The sequence below is a fragment of the Parus major genome, chromosome 3, assembly GCF_001522545.3.
Source record: "Parus major isolate Abel chromosome 3, Parus_major1.1, whole genome shotgun sequence".
In the NCBI taxonomy this organism is placed as follows: Eukaryota; Metazoa; Chordata; class Aves; order Passeriformes; family Paridae; genus Parus; species Parus major.
The window spans coordinates 68,642,506-68,658,303 of record NC_031770.1 but is presented as its reverse complement, the minus strand read 5'-3'; the positions used below and the strand labels follow the sequence as shown (position 1 = coordinate 68,658,303).

The 15,798-nt window shown below is 37.8% G+C and overlaps 1 protein-coding gene across 9 annotated transcripts in view; it reads left to right on the top strand.

Annotated features, from left to right (window-relative positions):
- ARMC2 (armadillo repeat containing 2) overlaps window positions 1-15,798 on the top strand; it is a 93,878-nt gene that overhangs the window by 31,560 nt on the left and 46,520 nt on the right. For 5 of the 9 annotated variants that reach the window (XR_002001483.1, XR_002001484.1, XM_015620511.3 and 2 more), the window contains exons 1-7: window positions 7-102; window positions 347-399; window positions 3,208-3,463; window positions 4,075-4,147; window positions 6,353-6,524; window positions 7,712-7,919; window positions 11,133-11,183. Coding sequence is in view for 7 of the 9 variants with exons in the window: in XM_015620511.3 (XP_015475997.1) it covers window positions 3,222-3,463; window positions 4,075-4,147; window positions 6,353-6,524; window positions 7,712-7,919; window positions 11,133-11,183 (746 nt within the window). In the remaining 2 variants the exon portion in view is untranslated. Of the gene's footprint in view, window positions 1-6; window positions 103-346; window positions 400-3,207; window positions 3,464-4,074; window positions 4,148-6,352; window positions 6,525-7,711; window positions 7,920-11,132; window positions 11,184-15,798 lie in introns of those variants that run through there. The other 4 variants (XM_015620509.3, XM_015620506.3, XM_015620513.3 and 1 more) reach the window with 2 other exon arrangements.

Genomic DNA, 15,798 nt, shown 5'->3' with positions numbered 1-15,798 from the left:
CCGACCGTGTCACCTCGGGTAGCGCCCGGTGCCCCCCCGGCCGTAGTGCTCGTCCCTGGGGGTGCCGCCCGGCCGGGCGGGGGCGAAAGGCCGGACTGCGGGGTAAGTCGGGCGGGAGGTTTTGAAAAGCGGCCGGAGACTGATAACCCCTGTTCGGGTTCCCGGCAGCTTTCCCGTGCTCCGGAGAGAAGCTTGATTGCCGAGTGTGGGTTGGGAACAGCGTTTACTCCACAGGTGCTGTTTATTTGGGGGGGGTTCTTGGACGTGTTGTCCCACGGATGCGCTGGAAACCTAACTCCGCTGAGAACTCAACTCTCGTAACTCCGTTCTTGTTTCTCTTTGATAGCGATTTCTCTGCGTCAAAATTTCACCAGGGTGAAAGTGCATCAGTTGTGATTGGTAAGTTGCTGGTGTTCAGAATTATGTCTAATAATAGCTATTATTTGCATATTCCTGTAAAGAGGTTGTTGTGAGGTGGGGGCCCATATCTTGTACCGTGCCTGCAGTGAGAAGACAAGAGGAAGTGACCTTAAGCTGAGACAGGGGAGATGCAGATTAGATATTAGATGAACAAAAATTCACTGTGAGCGTGGCCATGCACTGAAATGGGTTGGCCAGGAAGGCGATGGAGTCACCAATTTTGGACATGTTTAGGAGGCATCTGGATATGTTACTGGTTGATGTTGTTTAGGGGTTGCAGGGGCAGTGCAGGGTTGGACTTGATTATCTTAAACGTCTCTTCCAACCTTGATGATTCTGGGATTCTTACTTAACCTGTACTTGTGTGCTAGCTGTTCTAGAGATTTGCTAGGGCAGCAGAACATGGATTCAGATGTCAGAGAGCAGAGTGCTCATAGCTTAGGCACAGGGCTTCTCCTCACCGTACTTAGTGATTGCAAACACACCCACTCTGCATCCTAGCAATTAAATGACACTAGCCTTGAGGTGGGAAAAAGAATGGCAGAGCCAGAGTGATGCCACATCTGATGTAGTCAACCATGCTTCTCTCATCCTGATTGAACTAAGAGCTGGGAGAGTACAGCCGTCTTGCTTCTGGACATTGCTGGGATTAATGTGTGGATACTGTACTGCTATCTACTGCTTTAAAATCTTCCTGTACAGCAAAGACCAGACTTCTGGAGTAAACAACTGAGGAGTAAAGAAAAGAGTCCAAGAATGGCTTTTCAGACACTGCTGTGATACTCACCTGCCTTTCCAGCAGAGTCAGAGAGGAGCTCTTCACATGTGGAAGTTAAAGGCTGCTTGGGAAATGGTGACAGTCGTGAGGAACAAGATTGGGTGTAGCAGCTGTGCTGTCCCCATTGACACTGCAGCATTCCCTCTGTTTTCTGCTGGGTCTGGGGAGCAAAATTAGAGAATCGCAGAATACGCTGAGTTGGAAGGGACTCACAAGGATCATGAAGTCCAGGTCCTGGCCCTGCACAGGACCATTCCCAAATCTATCAGACATAAGGCCTACAGAGAAGACCTGCCACTTAAGGTCAAAATTCTGGCTCCCAGTAGCTGGGGGAATAGGGAATGATAGTCTGTCGCCCTGAAAGCTCAGCTTCTGAGCTTGCTGACATGGTTTTCTAAAGACTTTCCCAGGACAGTAACTGTAAACATAGATATATGTGCATTCTTTCTGTTACACGTCTTCTGATGGGCATTTCTTATGGCCAGTGCAGTGAGAAAGTGTTATCCTGACCATCCAATCCCTGGCCATGGTAAGAAGCCTATAAATCCTGGGAAGGAAAATAAACTCTGCTCTTTCTGCACCATACCTCAACCTGTGTCCGTGTGATCTATTGATCTTCAGCGGTAACAATAGTCCACCTTCTTTTTTTCATTGAGGACTGACTGTATAATTTTTCCAGACAGCTGCAATGGAACTCCTTACTTTTTTTAAATCACATTGTAATAGAGGGAAAAGTAAGGAACATAGAGAACAAAATTCAGTCACAGTGAAGACAAGTAATATATTAATGGTAGTCAGAAATATTAAAAACACTGATAGGTTCCTGATCTGTTCCTGAGGTTTTTTTAATTATGCATCATTTAGTGAAAGAGGTTGGTGCACTTCTCCTTAGTATTCAGTTTTATGTTGTGTGTGCTACAATGGAAGATACTGTGCCAAAATGTGCAGGCTCTCAAAGAAAGAAGCAGCTAGAAAGGTTAAACTGCAGAACAGGAAGAATTGAACTAAGAAACTAAGGATATAAGATTTTTTTTTTACTCCACAGTTTAGAAGTAACCCAGATGATGGTGTCTGATCTACTGTCAGTTCATTGTCATAAACTGTGTGAGGGAATAGAAGTTACCAGATGGTCTGAGTCACAGTGCAGAAACATATTTTTGTTTTTATGTAAGTTTGAAAGCAGAAGAGGAATTTTGCATGGTGTAAGACTGATGATGAGTTTGCTGTAAAATGACAAGGATAATATCTACTGCACCGTGATAGTGATGGGTTGCAGGTCCAGTATGGAGGCGATGGAGCAAGTCTGTCACTGCCCACTGCATTTACTGGAAACTACAGCAGGACAGAATACTGATTGGAAGTTTGGGTTTATAACTTGTATTAGTGTTATCCCTCTTTGCTTGTCCTTTGGGGTGGGTCAGGGAGTAGTTTCTTTCAGAGGAAAAAAAATGGATTGCTTGTTCTTCCTTGTCTCTGCTTATCAGTTGCTGATAACTGTGCTTCAGTTACTGATAATGATGCCTCTGACATATTGGGAAGCTGCCCTTGGTGAGGTCAATAATATATATTGGGTTTTTCCTAAGTTGGAAAAACCTGTCTCTTTGCATCATATTATTGAATTCTTGTTTTGGCTGTGATGTTTTCTATGTAATTTTGTGTCAAGAAACAGATTTTCTATGGAATTGTAGAGGACCATTTTTGGCCCATGAAGCACAGTGACTTCCTGTGTCACAGTAGCTTCCTGTAAAAAAACTGAAGGTAGATCCTCCAAATCATACCTGTCAGATGCTTTCTGGTTTTACATATTTTCCTGCAGAACTGAGGAATAGAGAGGAAATGCAATATCAGTGTACCTTATTTCCCACTATTTCAGCACTGTCTAGGATTTACTTACCCTTTTTAACTATATTGTGGTAGCATAACCAGTGATGAATTAATAGTTTGTAATTTAAAACTAGCATAATACTTTGTGCCTTTCACATATATTTTCCATTGTTCTCCCTGTGTAGCACTTTGTAGAGGAATGCAAGCTTCAAAGACTGAAAATAGAGGAAAAGCAGGACCATTCTACTGGCTGTCAGCAGCAAAGCCTAAGACAAGTTCTGAGATTGTAAATGAAGCCAGAGATGCTCTTGTAAATGAAGCCAGAGATGCTCTACGAACAGTAAAAACTCAAAGACCATTCACACCTACAGATGAACAAAGGAAACTTTTTGGGTCCCAGTCCTCACTATGTCCTCAAAATAGACCCTCTTCAGTTTTTAGGTACTTTGGCTTTAAGATTTTTTCAAAGATCCTTTAGCAGCAAGAGATTTGATTCTGTAATTATGCTTCCGGTGATTATTTTCCCTGTGTTAATCTGTATTCTTAATCACATCCTTTGCCTTCTTCTAATGATCTTTACTCTTGGTGTTAATCTACATGTCCAAGAAACGTTCCTGTGGATTAGAGCTACCAGAGGCAGACATTACACTAGTTTTCTATGTGGAGAATAGTATAAGAAAATAGTCTGTTACTTACCTTTTTTTGAGATAATTGAATGCTTTTAATTGAGATAGTCTTCAGCTTTTTTTCCTAGAAAATGTGAAAGCTTGCTTGTTTCCTATAACCTGTGTGCTAGATCTTTTTTCAGAACCTTCTGAGACCTTTTAAATGAAAAATTTTAGGTCCTGCAGTTTGAAATGCTCATTTTAAAATTAAGTTGTTACTACCTCAAAATAATTTCTAGATGGAGTACGAAGTGCTCTTGTCACTTTTCCTTTCTTCCCTTTCACTGTATTCACTGGCAAAGGGAAGAAGCATGGAATTAAAGTAAAACAACTGATCACACAGCTCTGGGTCTGCTTTATGCTAACTATGTTTCATTTCTTTGTTAGTCTTGATACATTCAGTTCTGACTCGTCTGAATCAAGACCACATTCTGGTGTTCGTCTAAGCCCACTGGCTCATGTAAGTACTCTGGAAATAACTCATGCAGTGCTGATATAGAAATATGTGTCTTGGTAGTGTTAGGAAAATAAATGGTTTAAAGACATTTGGAAAAAATGGAGGTGTGTTGTAACATTAATCTGAGACTTATAAAGTCAATTTTGTCATTTTTTCCCCAAAAGAAACCTGAAAATAATTTAGGTACTTAAAATATTTTTGTATTGCTTTATGATTCAAAGTGACATTAACAAGAATCAGAAGATGGATAGTTGAGTCAGCTTTCTTGTGTAAGTTTACTAAAATAGATGAAGTTCATGAGCATGAACATGTGCCAACAATGTGCCCTTACTGTTAAGAAAGTGGCTGATGGTATCTGGGGCTGTATTAGGAGGAGTGTTTCCAGGAGGCTGAGGGAAGTGATCCTTCCCCTCTACTCAACATTGGTAAGGCTGCACCTGGAGTGCTGTATGAAGTTCTGGGCTCCACAGTACAAGAAGGACATGGAGCTACTGGAGAGAGTCTGATGAACAGCCCCAATGGTGATGAAGGGACTAGGAAGAAATGAGAACGTTCAGCCTGGAGAAGGGAGGATCTTATCCTTGGATGTAAATACCTGAAAGGCAGGTGCAAAGAGGATGGGGCCAGCCTTTTTGAGCTGACTGGACCAGAGGCAGAGGGCACAAACTGGGACACAGGAGGTTTACTCTGAACTTCAGGAAACAGTTTCCCGGCTGTGAGGGTGACGAGGCCTTGGCACAGGTTTCCCAAAGATCTTCAAAAGTTTCATGGGCATGGTCCTGGGCAACTGAGTTTAGGTGGCTGTAGTTGAATATGGGGCTTGGACTTCCAGAGGTCCCTTCCAATCTCATCTATTTTGTGGTTCTGTGATCAGTAACTTGAAGGTAATTAAGTGGTTTCTTTCTATTTCGCTTACATTTCTATAAAATGTCATAATTGTAGTTTACTTCAAACAGATAGAAGTCCTTTAAGAACTTTTTTTATCCCTCTGCTAACGCTGTGAATTGTTTTCAATTTATAAGTGTATCTGCTCTTTCACAGTTTTTTTTTTACATTATGTCTTCAAATATAAGATTAAGTCACGACTGTTTGCTTAGTACCCGAGATAACAGAGCATGCTATAACCATTAAATGTGCTTGCTGTATGCATTGCTTTTTCCAGACAGTAACCTTTAGGAAATTTTTTAGGAAATTAGGGGAATATCTAAGGAATTTTATACTTCACTAATTTGGACAAGATAATGTATTTATATGAATCAAGTTTAAATATTCTGAGCATACTTTTATTTAGATTAAATATATGTACATTTGTATTTAAGAACTGGTGTTAATTTTTTGTTTGTGTGAGTGTGGAAAAGAATTAAAGAAAACTACTGAACAATGCAAGACCTGCATTTTTTGCTTTATCAATGGGTATAAATTAGTACCCTGTAAATTAAGAGCTTGTATTAATCATGATGGTTATGGGTAGTCAGTCTTACCTGTTGGCTTTTCTAATACTGTGGAGAATTCTGAAGGATCGGCTGGAGACTTTCTAGTGGATTCTTTATTTTAAGGAAATTGGTATTGATTTTAGAGGTCAGTGCTTTTATGTAGGGCAAGGGCACAACAAGTGCTTGGTCATAGAGATTAAGGGGCTTGTTCACCTCTTCTGAGATGCAAGATACTGACATAAACCTGGGACTTTCATGTTTCTGGATCTGTATTATTTGTCTCAGTGTGATAGAAAGTAGTACATACAATGTGAACATATTTGGAGTGTTTTGGAAATGCTGTTTTAATGCTCAAAAGCAAATCAAAGAATAGCTGTATCTCTATAATTGTTAGCAATAGTCATTGGCACATTATTTATTTTGATAAATAAGCTTGCTGCAGATGTAGGTAAATGAGTATTTATGAAGAATAAATAATTCTGAGTTGTTCTACTCAAACTAGTTTTGTTTTCTGCATCCCTGCATATTGATTTTAAATGACTTTTTGTGGTGGTAATGGTATAGACATCTGGTTTGTTTGGTGTAATGGTATCGTTATATTCAGGATATGAAAATTTCTTAATGACCAAGCCAGTCTAACTTCTGTTCTATTTTGAACTTAGCCCTTTGTTAGAAATTATGTGGGTTTCTTTTTTTTTTTTTTTACAAATTTTACTTAAATGAAAATTAAATTATCTGTGCTTTTGTTTAAAAGTCTTCCTTACTTTTGTTACAGAAACCAGTACTAGTAATTTCTGAAAAAAACCATGAAGCTGCTTCTGTTTTCCTTCCAACACCTCCTGCTGATGCTGCAGAGGTTAGAAAAGTCAGCAGTGCCTGGAAAGGCTTATTTAGAATAACTTCTCCAAAAGATTTATTTTCTGCTAAAGTGGTTCCTCTGGATCAGAGTAAGAATGTTTTGATATGTATTTTTGCTAGAAAAATAACTGCATGATGAGTTTTAATATTGGTAATTACATGAATTATTGATACATTAAAGGACTTGCATGTCCTTTTAGCGTGAATTCTAGAAGTACTTAAATGGATTTAAGGCAGTTTTGAAACTGTGGTTTCCCAAAATGATGCTGGCTTGCACTACTGAGTGCCTCTTCTTCCTATAGGTTTCCAAGTAATGGAATTTTACTGAAAGTTGTCTTCAGTGAGTAAAATTAACATTAAATGCTGACATGCTTAAAGAGATAATGAGATGCCATCATCTAAGGAGATTCCCTGATGGATTATTGAGCATAAAAGGAGGAATAAAAACGAATGATATGTCTTGACAGGCCTCCAACTCCATTGTATTTGTAGTTAAGAGTTTTATTACTGGAGACTTAATAAAGGTCACCAAATGTGGGGTTTAAAAGTAATTTTCTTGAAGATGGGAAAACGCATCTTGGCTTCCTGCATGTTGGCCCATAACGAAGTGTGCTGGGACTCGGTCTTTATTTCAGAAGGCTCATTTATAATAATGACAGTTCTTATATTGTCCAGGATTGTTACTTTACATGATAAACTGAATATCTCACTTTCTACCTTATTGCAAAATAAGTCTTACATAAAAAGTACTAAACTTCATCTTTGTGTATTTATGCTATAAATATATATTTATGTAATGTACCCCTTCACGTAGCCTTAATAAGTTGATGTTGCTAATTGAAGAAGTTGAGAAGCTAGTGTAGCTGTAACCTGCCTTAGTCTCTTCTCCCCTTTTGAGGTCATACAAATGTTTATGTGAATGGTTTTATTTGTGGGGTTTAATTTGTTGTGTGTACATAGAAGCTACAGGATAAACAGCTACCTTTTTCTTGAATTCCTTCATAATACTCAGGTCCTGAAATACAATCACCTTTTTCTCAATGTACAATCCACCTATGCATAAAAGGGAAATAAAGAAGAAGAAATATTAAAACTTCAAACACAACCTCAAAAGACTTTAAGAAATACTGTTCAAAAGAAGACATTGACTACCTTATTCTTAATAGTCTTGAGCTTTTTCACTTTTTAAATTGATACAAGCAAATTTTGATAACGTAACACGACAAGCAGTAATTAATTACACTTGAACAAAATGTGTTCTCTTTGACTATTTCAGATGAAGTGAAGCTAAATTTTGAAGAGCCAACTATGATGGTGAATGATCTTGACAGAAGTAATAATAACTGCTTAGCAGAACAAAAGTTGTACACATCATTTAATGATGAGAGTAGACAGGTAATTTGTAATGAGCATACCAGCAGATCAGGAAGTGGCGAATCCATGGAAGGGACAGTAAAATTTTCACTTCAGCTGCAAGGAGAAAGGTCAGCATTGGTCAAGTATGGTAATGTGCATCTTCCATACAATCTTCTTCCTAGATACTCAATTGTGCAAATATCAAAATGCTTAAAATTAATGGAATTTGAAGATAACATTACATATGCTTTAAAATGTAACTGTGTTTGGATTATTAGAAAAATTTACATTTCTTCTTTTAGGAAGTTTCTACATTCAGAAGACTGATCTGTAAAATATTGTTGGTAGAAATTTGTTCTATATGATTTGTTTGATCATTAACATTTCAAAACTAAGTTTCTAATCACTGCATGTAAAATGCTCAAGTTTAAATTTGATGTTCTTGCTTTTGCAGTTTAGTCCTGTTGTTTTAAGGTGCTATACCATCTTCACTTAGCTTGACAGATGAGTAGAGCCATGCTTTCAGTTCTGGTATGTGATCATACACCAAAACCTGGCTTAAACTCTTTGGTAACAGAAGCAGAATTTTTTGTGACTTCGAATTTTTAGTACTTTTTTCTTGCATGACCAAATAGGTGTAAGAGATTAATGAAGCTCATGTGCCTGCAGTCTGTTTTTACTGAACCTGGAAAGTCATATCCGTTCTTTAATTCATACTCAAGTAATTTGTTTTTCTTTTGGTTTAGATGTGAATTCTTGCACAGGGAAGAATAGTCCCATGGCATTATATATAGTTGGTGTACAGTTACTGCATTAGCAGTCAGATGAACAGCTGTTTTGTGCTATTAACATTGACAGATCTGGCAATCTCAACAACAGAAAATGAAAAACGCTTTATTTTCAAAACACATCCTTGTAAAACTTGTTCAATCTTAAAAATATGCATTTGCCAGTAGGTATCTTCTTTTTAGCATGTTTGTATGCTTAGGGGAAAGCTATTTCCCTAGATATTCTTAACCACTTTTGATATTAATGATTGTGTTCTTAATTTATAAAATTAAAGGCCTTTAATTTACTAACTTTGTGATAGCATTTAATAGTTTAAAAGAATTTTGTCCATTGAGGCTGTTACAGTAAATGATACATAACAGAGCTATCATAGCACTCTTTTATGTATTAAACTGTAAGCAGAATTGAAAAAAAAAGACAGATTCTAAAAGAATGAAGCCTTCTTGTAGCAAAGAAAAAACTCCATGAGTGTGCAGGAAGAATGAGAAAGTAAGAGCAGAGATGAGAAATGTAGGTGATAAAAAGGAAAGTAAAGCACCAAGGAGAATACTTTACTGCAATGTAATTTTCTCCCTTTAAAATCAGTGATCTAATAACTTCTTAGATAAAGACGATTTTGATTATCATACTACATAAATTACTGTAGTTTGAATTGTATTTAATAATGGTGTGGTGTGAAATACTTCAGTGTTGCAGTGGAAATGGGAAGTTCCTTTTGTGGAATATGCATCCTACTGTTTTCAGTTCTGCTTTCTGTTTGGGTTGCTGTTTTAGTTGATGGTGTCCAAGTGCCTCTTATAGGAAAGGGTCAGTTGATACTTTTGCTAATTGAAAAGGATGACCTTCCTTCTCAGTCGTAATTTTAAAACTTGCATGTATAAATGAATAGCTAACCCATTAGGCATGCTTCCTGTCTGTTCAAAATTAGACACTTTCTTTATAAGAGCAAGAGCTTTGCACGTTTTTGATTTTGCATTTTAGTTACTATGCTTTTTGCAATCAGGAATCTCATACATCAGTTGAATCAGTTCTTAAATTACTGGCCTTAAGATAATACAAAAAAAATTACTTTCCAATATTGTTCTGACTAGTTTTCTCCAGAATGGAAGAGGAATATAATATTCCTCCATCTTTCTGTGTTGAATGCAAGATCTGTATTTTTGAATTGCCCATTTTTACCTCTCCTGTGAGTTGTGGATGCTTTCTGTGTACTTGAGTCAGAGCTGATTTTTGCCAATGCTGCCTAAGGGAAGCTTCCTGACGCCATTTAGGTGCTCATATGGCTTAGAGCACCACATACATCTGCAATGCTACAAGATGCACAAGAATAATACAAAATGCTTTTCCTTAGCCACAAAGGTGTCTCACATATATCAGCCCAAGCAGTTCATGCCATCATGTGATGGGATGGCTGTGGATAATCTCAGCTGCTCCCACACGTTCTAACTCCTTGCTGAGACTTACACCAATGAGTACATTGGTCCAGTGTTTGTGTATGATACTACACAAGTCAGTCAGACCTTGCTCTGTATTCAGAGATGTCATTCTTCATCTGACAAGGCAGCTGAAAGGTACCACAAACCTCGCATTCCATATAGTTTGTTGAGTTTTGTCTTCTGATACATGTATGTAAAAGGCTCCAGAAATATAGAGGGGTCATTGCAGTGAGAGATTAGGCATTCTTTCTCTGTAGAACATGTTTACAAGATGATTGTAAGGTTAGATTGCATCTGGTTCTGTGTCATAAATACTTGAGGCATCTTGTATGGCGTTACAAGATATTTTCTATTTAAAGTACATTGCATTCAGGAGTAATAGGATGAAAGCTTAAAGGAATGTGAAATCTTTTATTACCTAGTGTCCTGTCATTCTCTATATGAAGCGGGTGTCAGCCTCAATTCTGTGTCGCAGTGATTTAAATTCCTTGGAGGAATTAAGCAAAAGGGTTGTCGTAATAGTACACTTCATACAGGAGAAGGTGTGGGGGACTTCCTACCATTCTTTTCCCTACCATTCCTATAAATGTTCTGAAATAACTTCCCTAATGAAACTGTTTCTCTGCTAATGAGGAAACAGTAGAGCATGGCAAAATAGTATGGCAGATTCCTGCCATTAATGCTATTATATTTATTTTAAAGAGAACAGAAGGGAGGTATTCTATTCCAGCAAGAGACTTGATAACTTTCTATCTCACATTCTTTTGTTGTCCCAAAGACTGAAGAAAAGAATGAACAGTGCTAATGAAATCACAACTGCCTTATAAAGGTACTGGTGGGGGCAGGGGGGAGAGGACCTTTTGAGGGGAAAAGCTGTTTGCCATTTTGTTTGCAATTCTGTTCTGCAAATAACAATCTAGTTGTAATAGAATAGGTAAATTAATTGAAGCAGATTGAATTTATTGACATGTTGCCTCAGGAAAGCTGGGAACAATTTCTGGCAATCATAAGGAAGCTTGGTTTTGTTTACATCTTCCTCTAACCATTGTGCCTTGCCATCTATTGTGATAGAAGCGAAACTTCTAAAATGTTTTCTGCATTCATATATTTCAACAGAAGTGTCAACAGTGATGGCAGATTTGCTGATGAAGAGCAACAGTTTCCCTGGTGAGAAAAGATGATGATTTTTTTTTTCCTACTCCAATTTCTCAGTATTCTGAAAGCTTAGATGTCATTCCAGGACTTCTTAAAAGCAGAGATGCCTTGAGTGAGGATGAGTTTGGAGGCAGCAGTTCATTCCCAAGTGGCCTATTCTTTTTTTAATAAGTGAGTTTTAGAAAGAGCTAAAAAAGGATTAGCAGGTGCTGTAAAGAAGATACACTGTGCCCTGTTTTCTCTAACCATTGCTCTCTTTATTAAATGCCTGTTTTACAGAATCCTTGAAATATATTCTTCTTCCATGAGAGTAGCTTCTCTTTCTTGTGCTTTTTTAGAGTTTTGAAATATTTCAATAGAAAATGATAAAAGAAAAGGATTAAATGATAAAGTGAATCATAATCATAGAATAGGGTGGGTTGGAGGGTACCACTGGAAATCACTTCTCTCTGGTTCCTTAAACAACTTTCACATCTGTGCTCAATATATACATTTTTTTTCTCTTCAAAGAAAAGGATTTCCACAGAGGAGAGAGATTTATTTTTTTTCCTGAGGGGAACATCCATTCTGTTTTGCTCTGGATGATTTTTTTGAAATGAGTGGCATGGTGTGGCTATTGGTTTGTGTATGGTGTAGCTGATTCTCCAGACTTTTTTTCAGTATTTTTCTCTTTTTCTTTTTTTTCAATTTTATTACGTATATTGGCAGCTTCTGGAATTCTCATAAAGACGGGGAAACAGGAAATAAACCTACTCTCAACTAATCTTTATTTCTGCCTCAGTTGCACTGGCTATTTGGACCAATGATTTCAGAAAGAAACAATTGGGTGGTGGGAAATCCTTCACAAGCAGACCTTTCTACAGTGTTTTCCAGATTGTGACACCTACCCTTTCAAGAAAAGAAGGTACCTGGTTTGGTATAGGCTTAAGGATACTGAGAGAACACTGGGCAAGAAGAATTCTTTTTTTTCATAGCTTGTTATAGACTTCTAAAGCAAAGAGTAAGAAGTAACTTATCTCTGGTCTCTTAGCTCACGAAAGAGACAGTGGAGTTCAGTCTCATTTCTACTGTGTACTCCAAAGAGTCTTTCCCCTCTAGTACTTAGTTTCAGGCCAGTGTCATTTGGCACCGGATCTGGGAGATCTAGGTCTTGAGAGTCCTTAATACCAATTGAATTGCAATTCTGGAATGGGTAAATGTGCTGTGCAAAGAGTAAAGAAGGAATGCCAGTTTGCTCTAGGTAGACCTGTAGTAACAATGGATTTTAATTTGTTTTCTGTTTAGAAATGCAATGCTTATGCAAGATTCAAGTTAGGAAGATGATGAGGGTGTGGTTTTCAGAGTCAAATATATTTAGGCTAGTGTTTTAGGTATTTTTTATGGTTAGAATTAGACTGTCAGATTGTCTGGTTGCCTAAAGATACTCTGCCGCAAATAGATACTGTTAATATTTTCAATATTAGACAGAACATGCAAAGACTGTGAAGAATAAAAAGGATAGAGACTTTTCATCAACCATGATTATTCTTTTAAGTCATACTGTTTAACATGTGCATGAGGTTCTCCATCAACAGCCTGTATAAATAAAAAATGCCGTATTTTTTTTATCACTTGAGTTGTCATAAGAAATGAGTTATTCCCATGATTGTGTTTATGGAATTGTTATTTACTCATCTTTAGGATGACTCAGAGTGTAGTTGGTCTATTTGTCAATATATTTTTGCAAATTATGTTGTCTTTCTACTAGTTATCTTTTCTCATATCAGTGGTATCACTTATACACTTAATTATAGTTTTCTCTCCTTTTGTTTTTTTATGTTCTTATGGTGTTCCTTATAATCCTCTACAGTTCCTGAAATAATTTCAGGATATCTATATTACCAGCTTTTGAATTATTTTCATGCTTTTGAGAAGTTTTATGGTTGAGAAATAAAACTGACTCAAGTTGTGTGTAATTTGCTTAATACTTTATTTTATATCTCTTTTAGCTGTCTGCAGGTAATTTTATCTCCATTGTTTTTTTAAAAAGGAAAATAGTCTTTAAAAATTGAGCTATTATATTTGTTTTTTTTTTCTTTGAGACTTCTTTCCAGATCGTGTTTATCAAACTTGTTTGTCTCTCAGATGACATCATAGAATGGAAGATTCTGCGGTAGCTGAGCAAAATAGGGACAGATTCTCTTAAGTGGCTCAGTGAAGGTCAATTCTTTGTCTAAAAGGATAGGGTGGTTTTCAAGTGCTAAGTTATGTGTCAGGAAGAAATCAGTTGGTTTGTAATTCCCTACTATTTAACTAATGGAAGACAATACCAGAAACTAATTCTGATGTCCTTCTGACAACATAAAAGGTCTGGATAGTATAATGAAATTGGAATAAAGGGATTAATGAGAAATGCAAATGTTAATTGGTATGTAGAAAAATTAATTTCTGTGAGAGTAAATGACAGAACAAAATACTAATTTTTTCTCATCTTGCCAAAAGCTAAAAACACTTCCTACTAGCTGCTTTGGCAAAAATACTGGGGTGTTGTTTATACTTCCTTTTGAAGTCTACAGAGCAATATCTTGTTAACATCAGTAATTTTGGTTTAGAATTAGAACTCTTGTTTCTTGATCACTAAACACAGTGGAAAAATCATGGTAGCAGGGGATTGTGTTCTGAAGCAGTGGATCCTAAAAGCATTGTGTAAATGAACCTGCTCTGAGAAGATCCACTGCAGTTTCTCTCACTGCAGCTCCACATCTGACTCTTTGCCATGGGGCCCTTGCACCACTTTGTCTCTTGCTGCTGACTCAGGGTTTGCTCCATTGTCCTTAGTGCCCTAATTCCCAAGATCACCCCAGGATCATTCCCAGGATCATTAGCTCCTTTAACTTTCCCTGGAGCTGCTATTGTTCTTTTTGAGACAAAGTTGCTGAGTTTGGCTGTGCCCTGATAGACTTGGTCTAGAGCCCTACGTATCTTTGCACAGTGCTCTTGCCAAGAGATCTGATGGGCTGTTCATGAGACCACAGTTCTGAATAATTTAGAAAAAGTGCTAACTGGCAGTCACTACATAAACGACCCATTGGCTGATACACCAGAGAGTTGTCCAGAGGAGCCTCAACAGGCTGGAGGAATGGTTTGACAGGAACATGGTGCAGTTTAACAAAGACAAATGCAAAGTCCTGCATCTGGGCAGGGACAACCCCAGGCACCATTGTATACTGGGGGTGATCCAGGTGGGAGGCAGCTTTGCAGAAAAAGACCTGGAGGTCATGGTGTACACCAAGTTCATAGAACAGCTCAGGATGGGAGAGGCCTCAGAAGATCATCTGGCCCAATGTTTTGTGGAAGAGAGTAGATGAGATTATTTAGCACCCTGTTCATTTTCGTCTTGAAAACCACTACACCTGGGCTGCTGGGACCAGTTCCAGGCTCCCCAGTGCAATAGAGATATGAAATGGCTGGAGGGAATCCAGCTACTAAGATGTGAAGGAATCCTTTGTCTGAGGAAAGGCTGAGAGAGCTGGAACTGTTTAGCACAGAGAAGGCTTGGCAGAGGTTCTTATCAACATCTTTCAATACCTGGAGGGAGGGTGCATTGTGACACCATCATTGATTGTGTGACAAGAGCTCTTTCTTCTGCCCCATGGCAAGCACTCAAAACAGGAAAAACTATTTACCTGTGACAGTTCTTTTTAAGGATTTATTGGTTGTATATACTTCCACAACACCACCTTGCAGCTTTTCCCTTTGTAGTCCATATAGAATTATGAATCTTGGGTTGAAAGAAAAGCACTCAGCTGCTTAAATAGCCAAATGATCCTTATCAATATAAGACATGTCATCCTGGACAGTGCTTAGCAATGAAAATAAACCCAGATTACAGTGTAGATATGTAATCACACTCTGAATATACAGGTGAGTAAAATCTCAAATAACATTCTTTCTAAATGGCCTGTCTGTTTAAGGATTATCCACAATCAAGGGAACTGAACTCTGATCTAGTCTGGAAAAACACCTTTGTGCCTAGTAGTTATTTTGATACATCTGGCTTGTCTGAACAGGCCCCCAGGATCTGCTTAGCACTGCTTCTAGAAGAACTGAAATCTGTTCTTCTTAACACTTAGTGAAATGTCTTGATTTTTGGGTGTAGAATACACCATGTCTGGCTTTCCAACGCACACAATGTATGTTGGTAAAATCAGATGTTCAGTGCTTGTATTTATGTATAAACAGTCTGCATCTACTGCAGTGCCTAGACTGCTTCTAGAGCTTTGTGAAAAGTTAGAAATTGCTCTCCTAGACTTTTGCAGACCTGAAGACACTGATATATCAAGGATCCAAAATAAAACTTTGTAAAAATTTCAGAAACATTTTTGGGTTTTAAATAAACTAGAAAATAATTCTGTGGGACCTGAAGGCGATGTAATGGAGGAAAATACATTGTGGACAAACTGAATGACTGTGAGGCGAAGATGGACAAAAAGGTTTGTTTACCTTATCAAAATAAAGACCAAAAATAATACAGCTTTAAGGTTAAATGATTAAATAATCTGGAGCTTAGATTTGCTTCTGAGGAAGTAACTTAAAGATAAGAATGGTGGTTTCTGTATAGAAAGGGCTCTGCAGTTACAGATGTGTA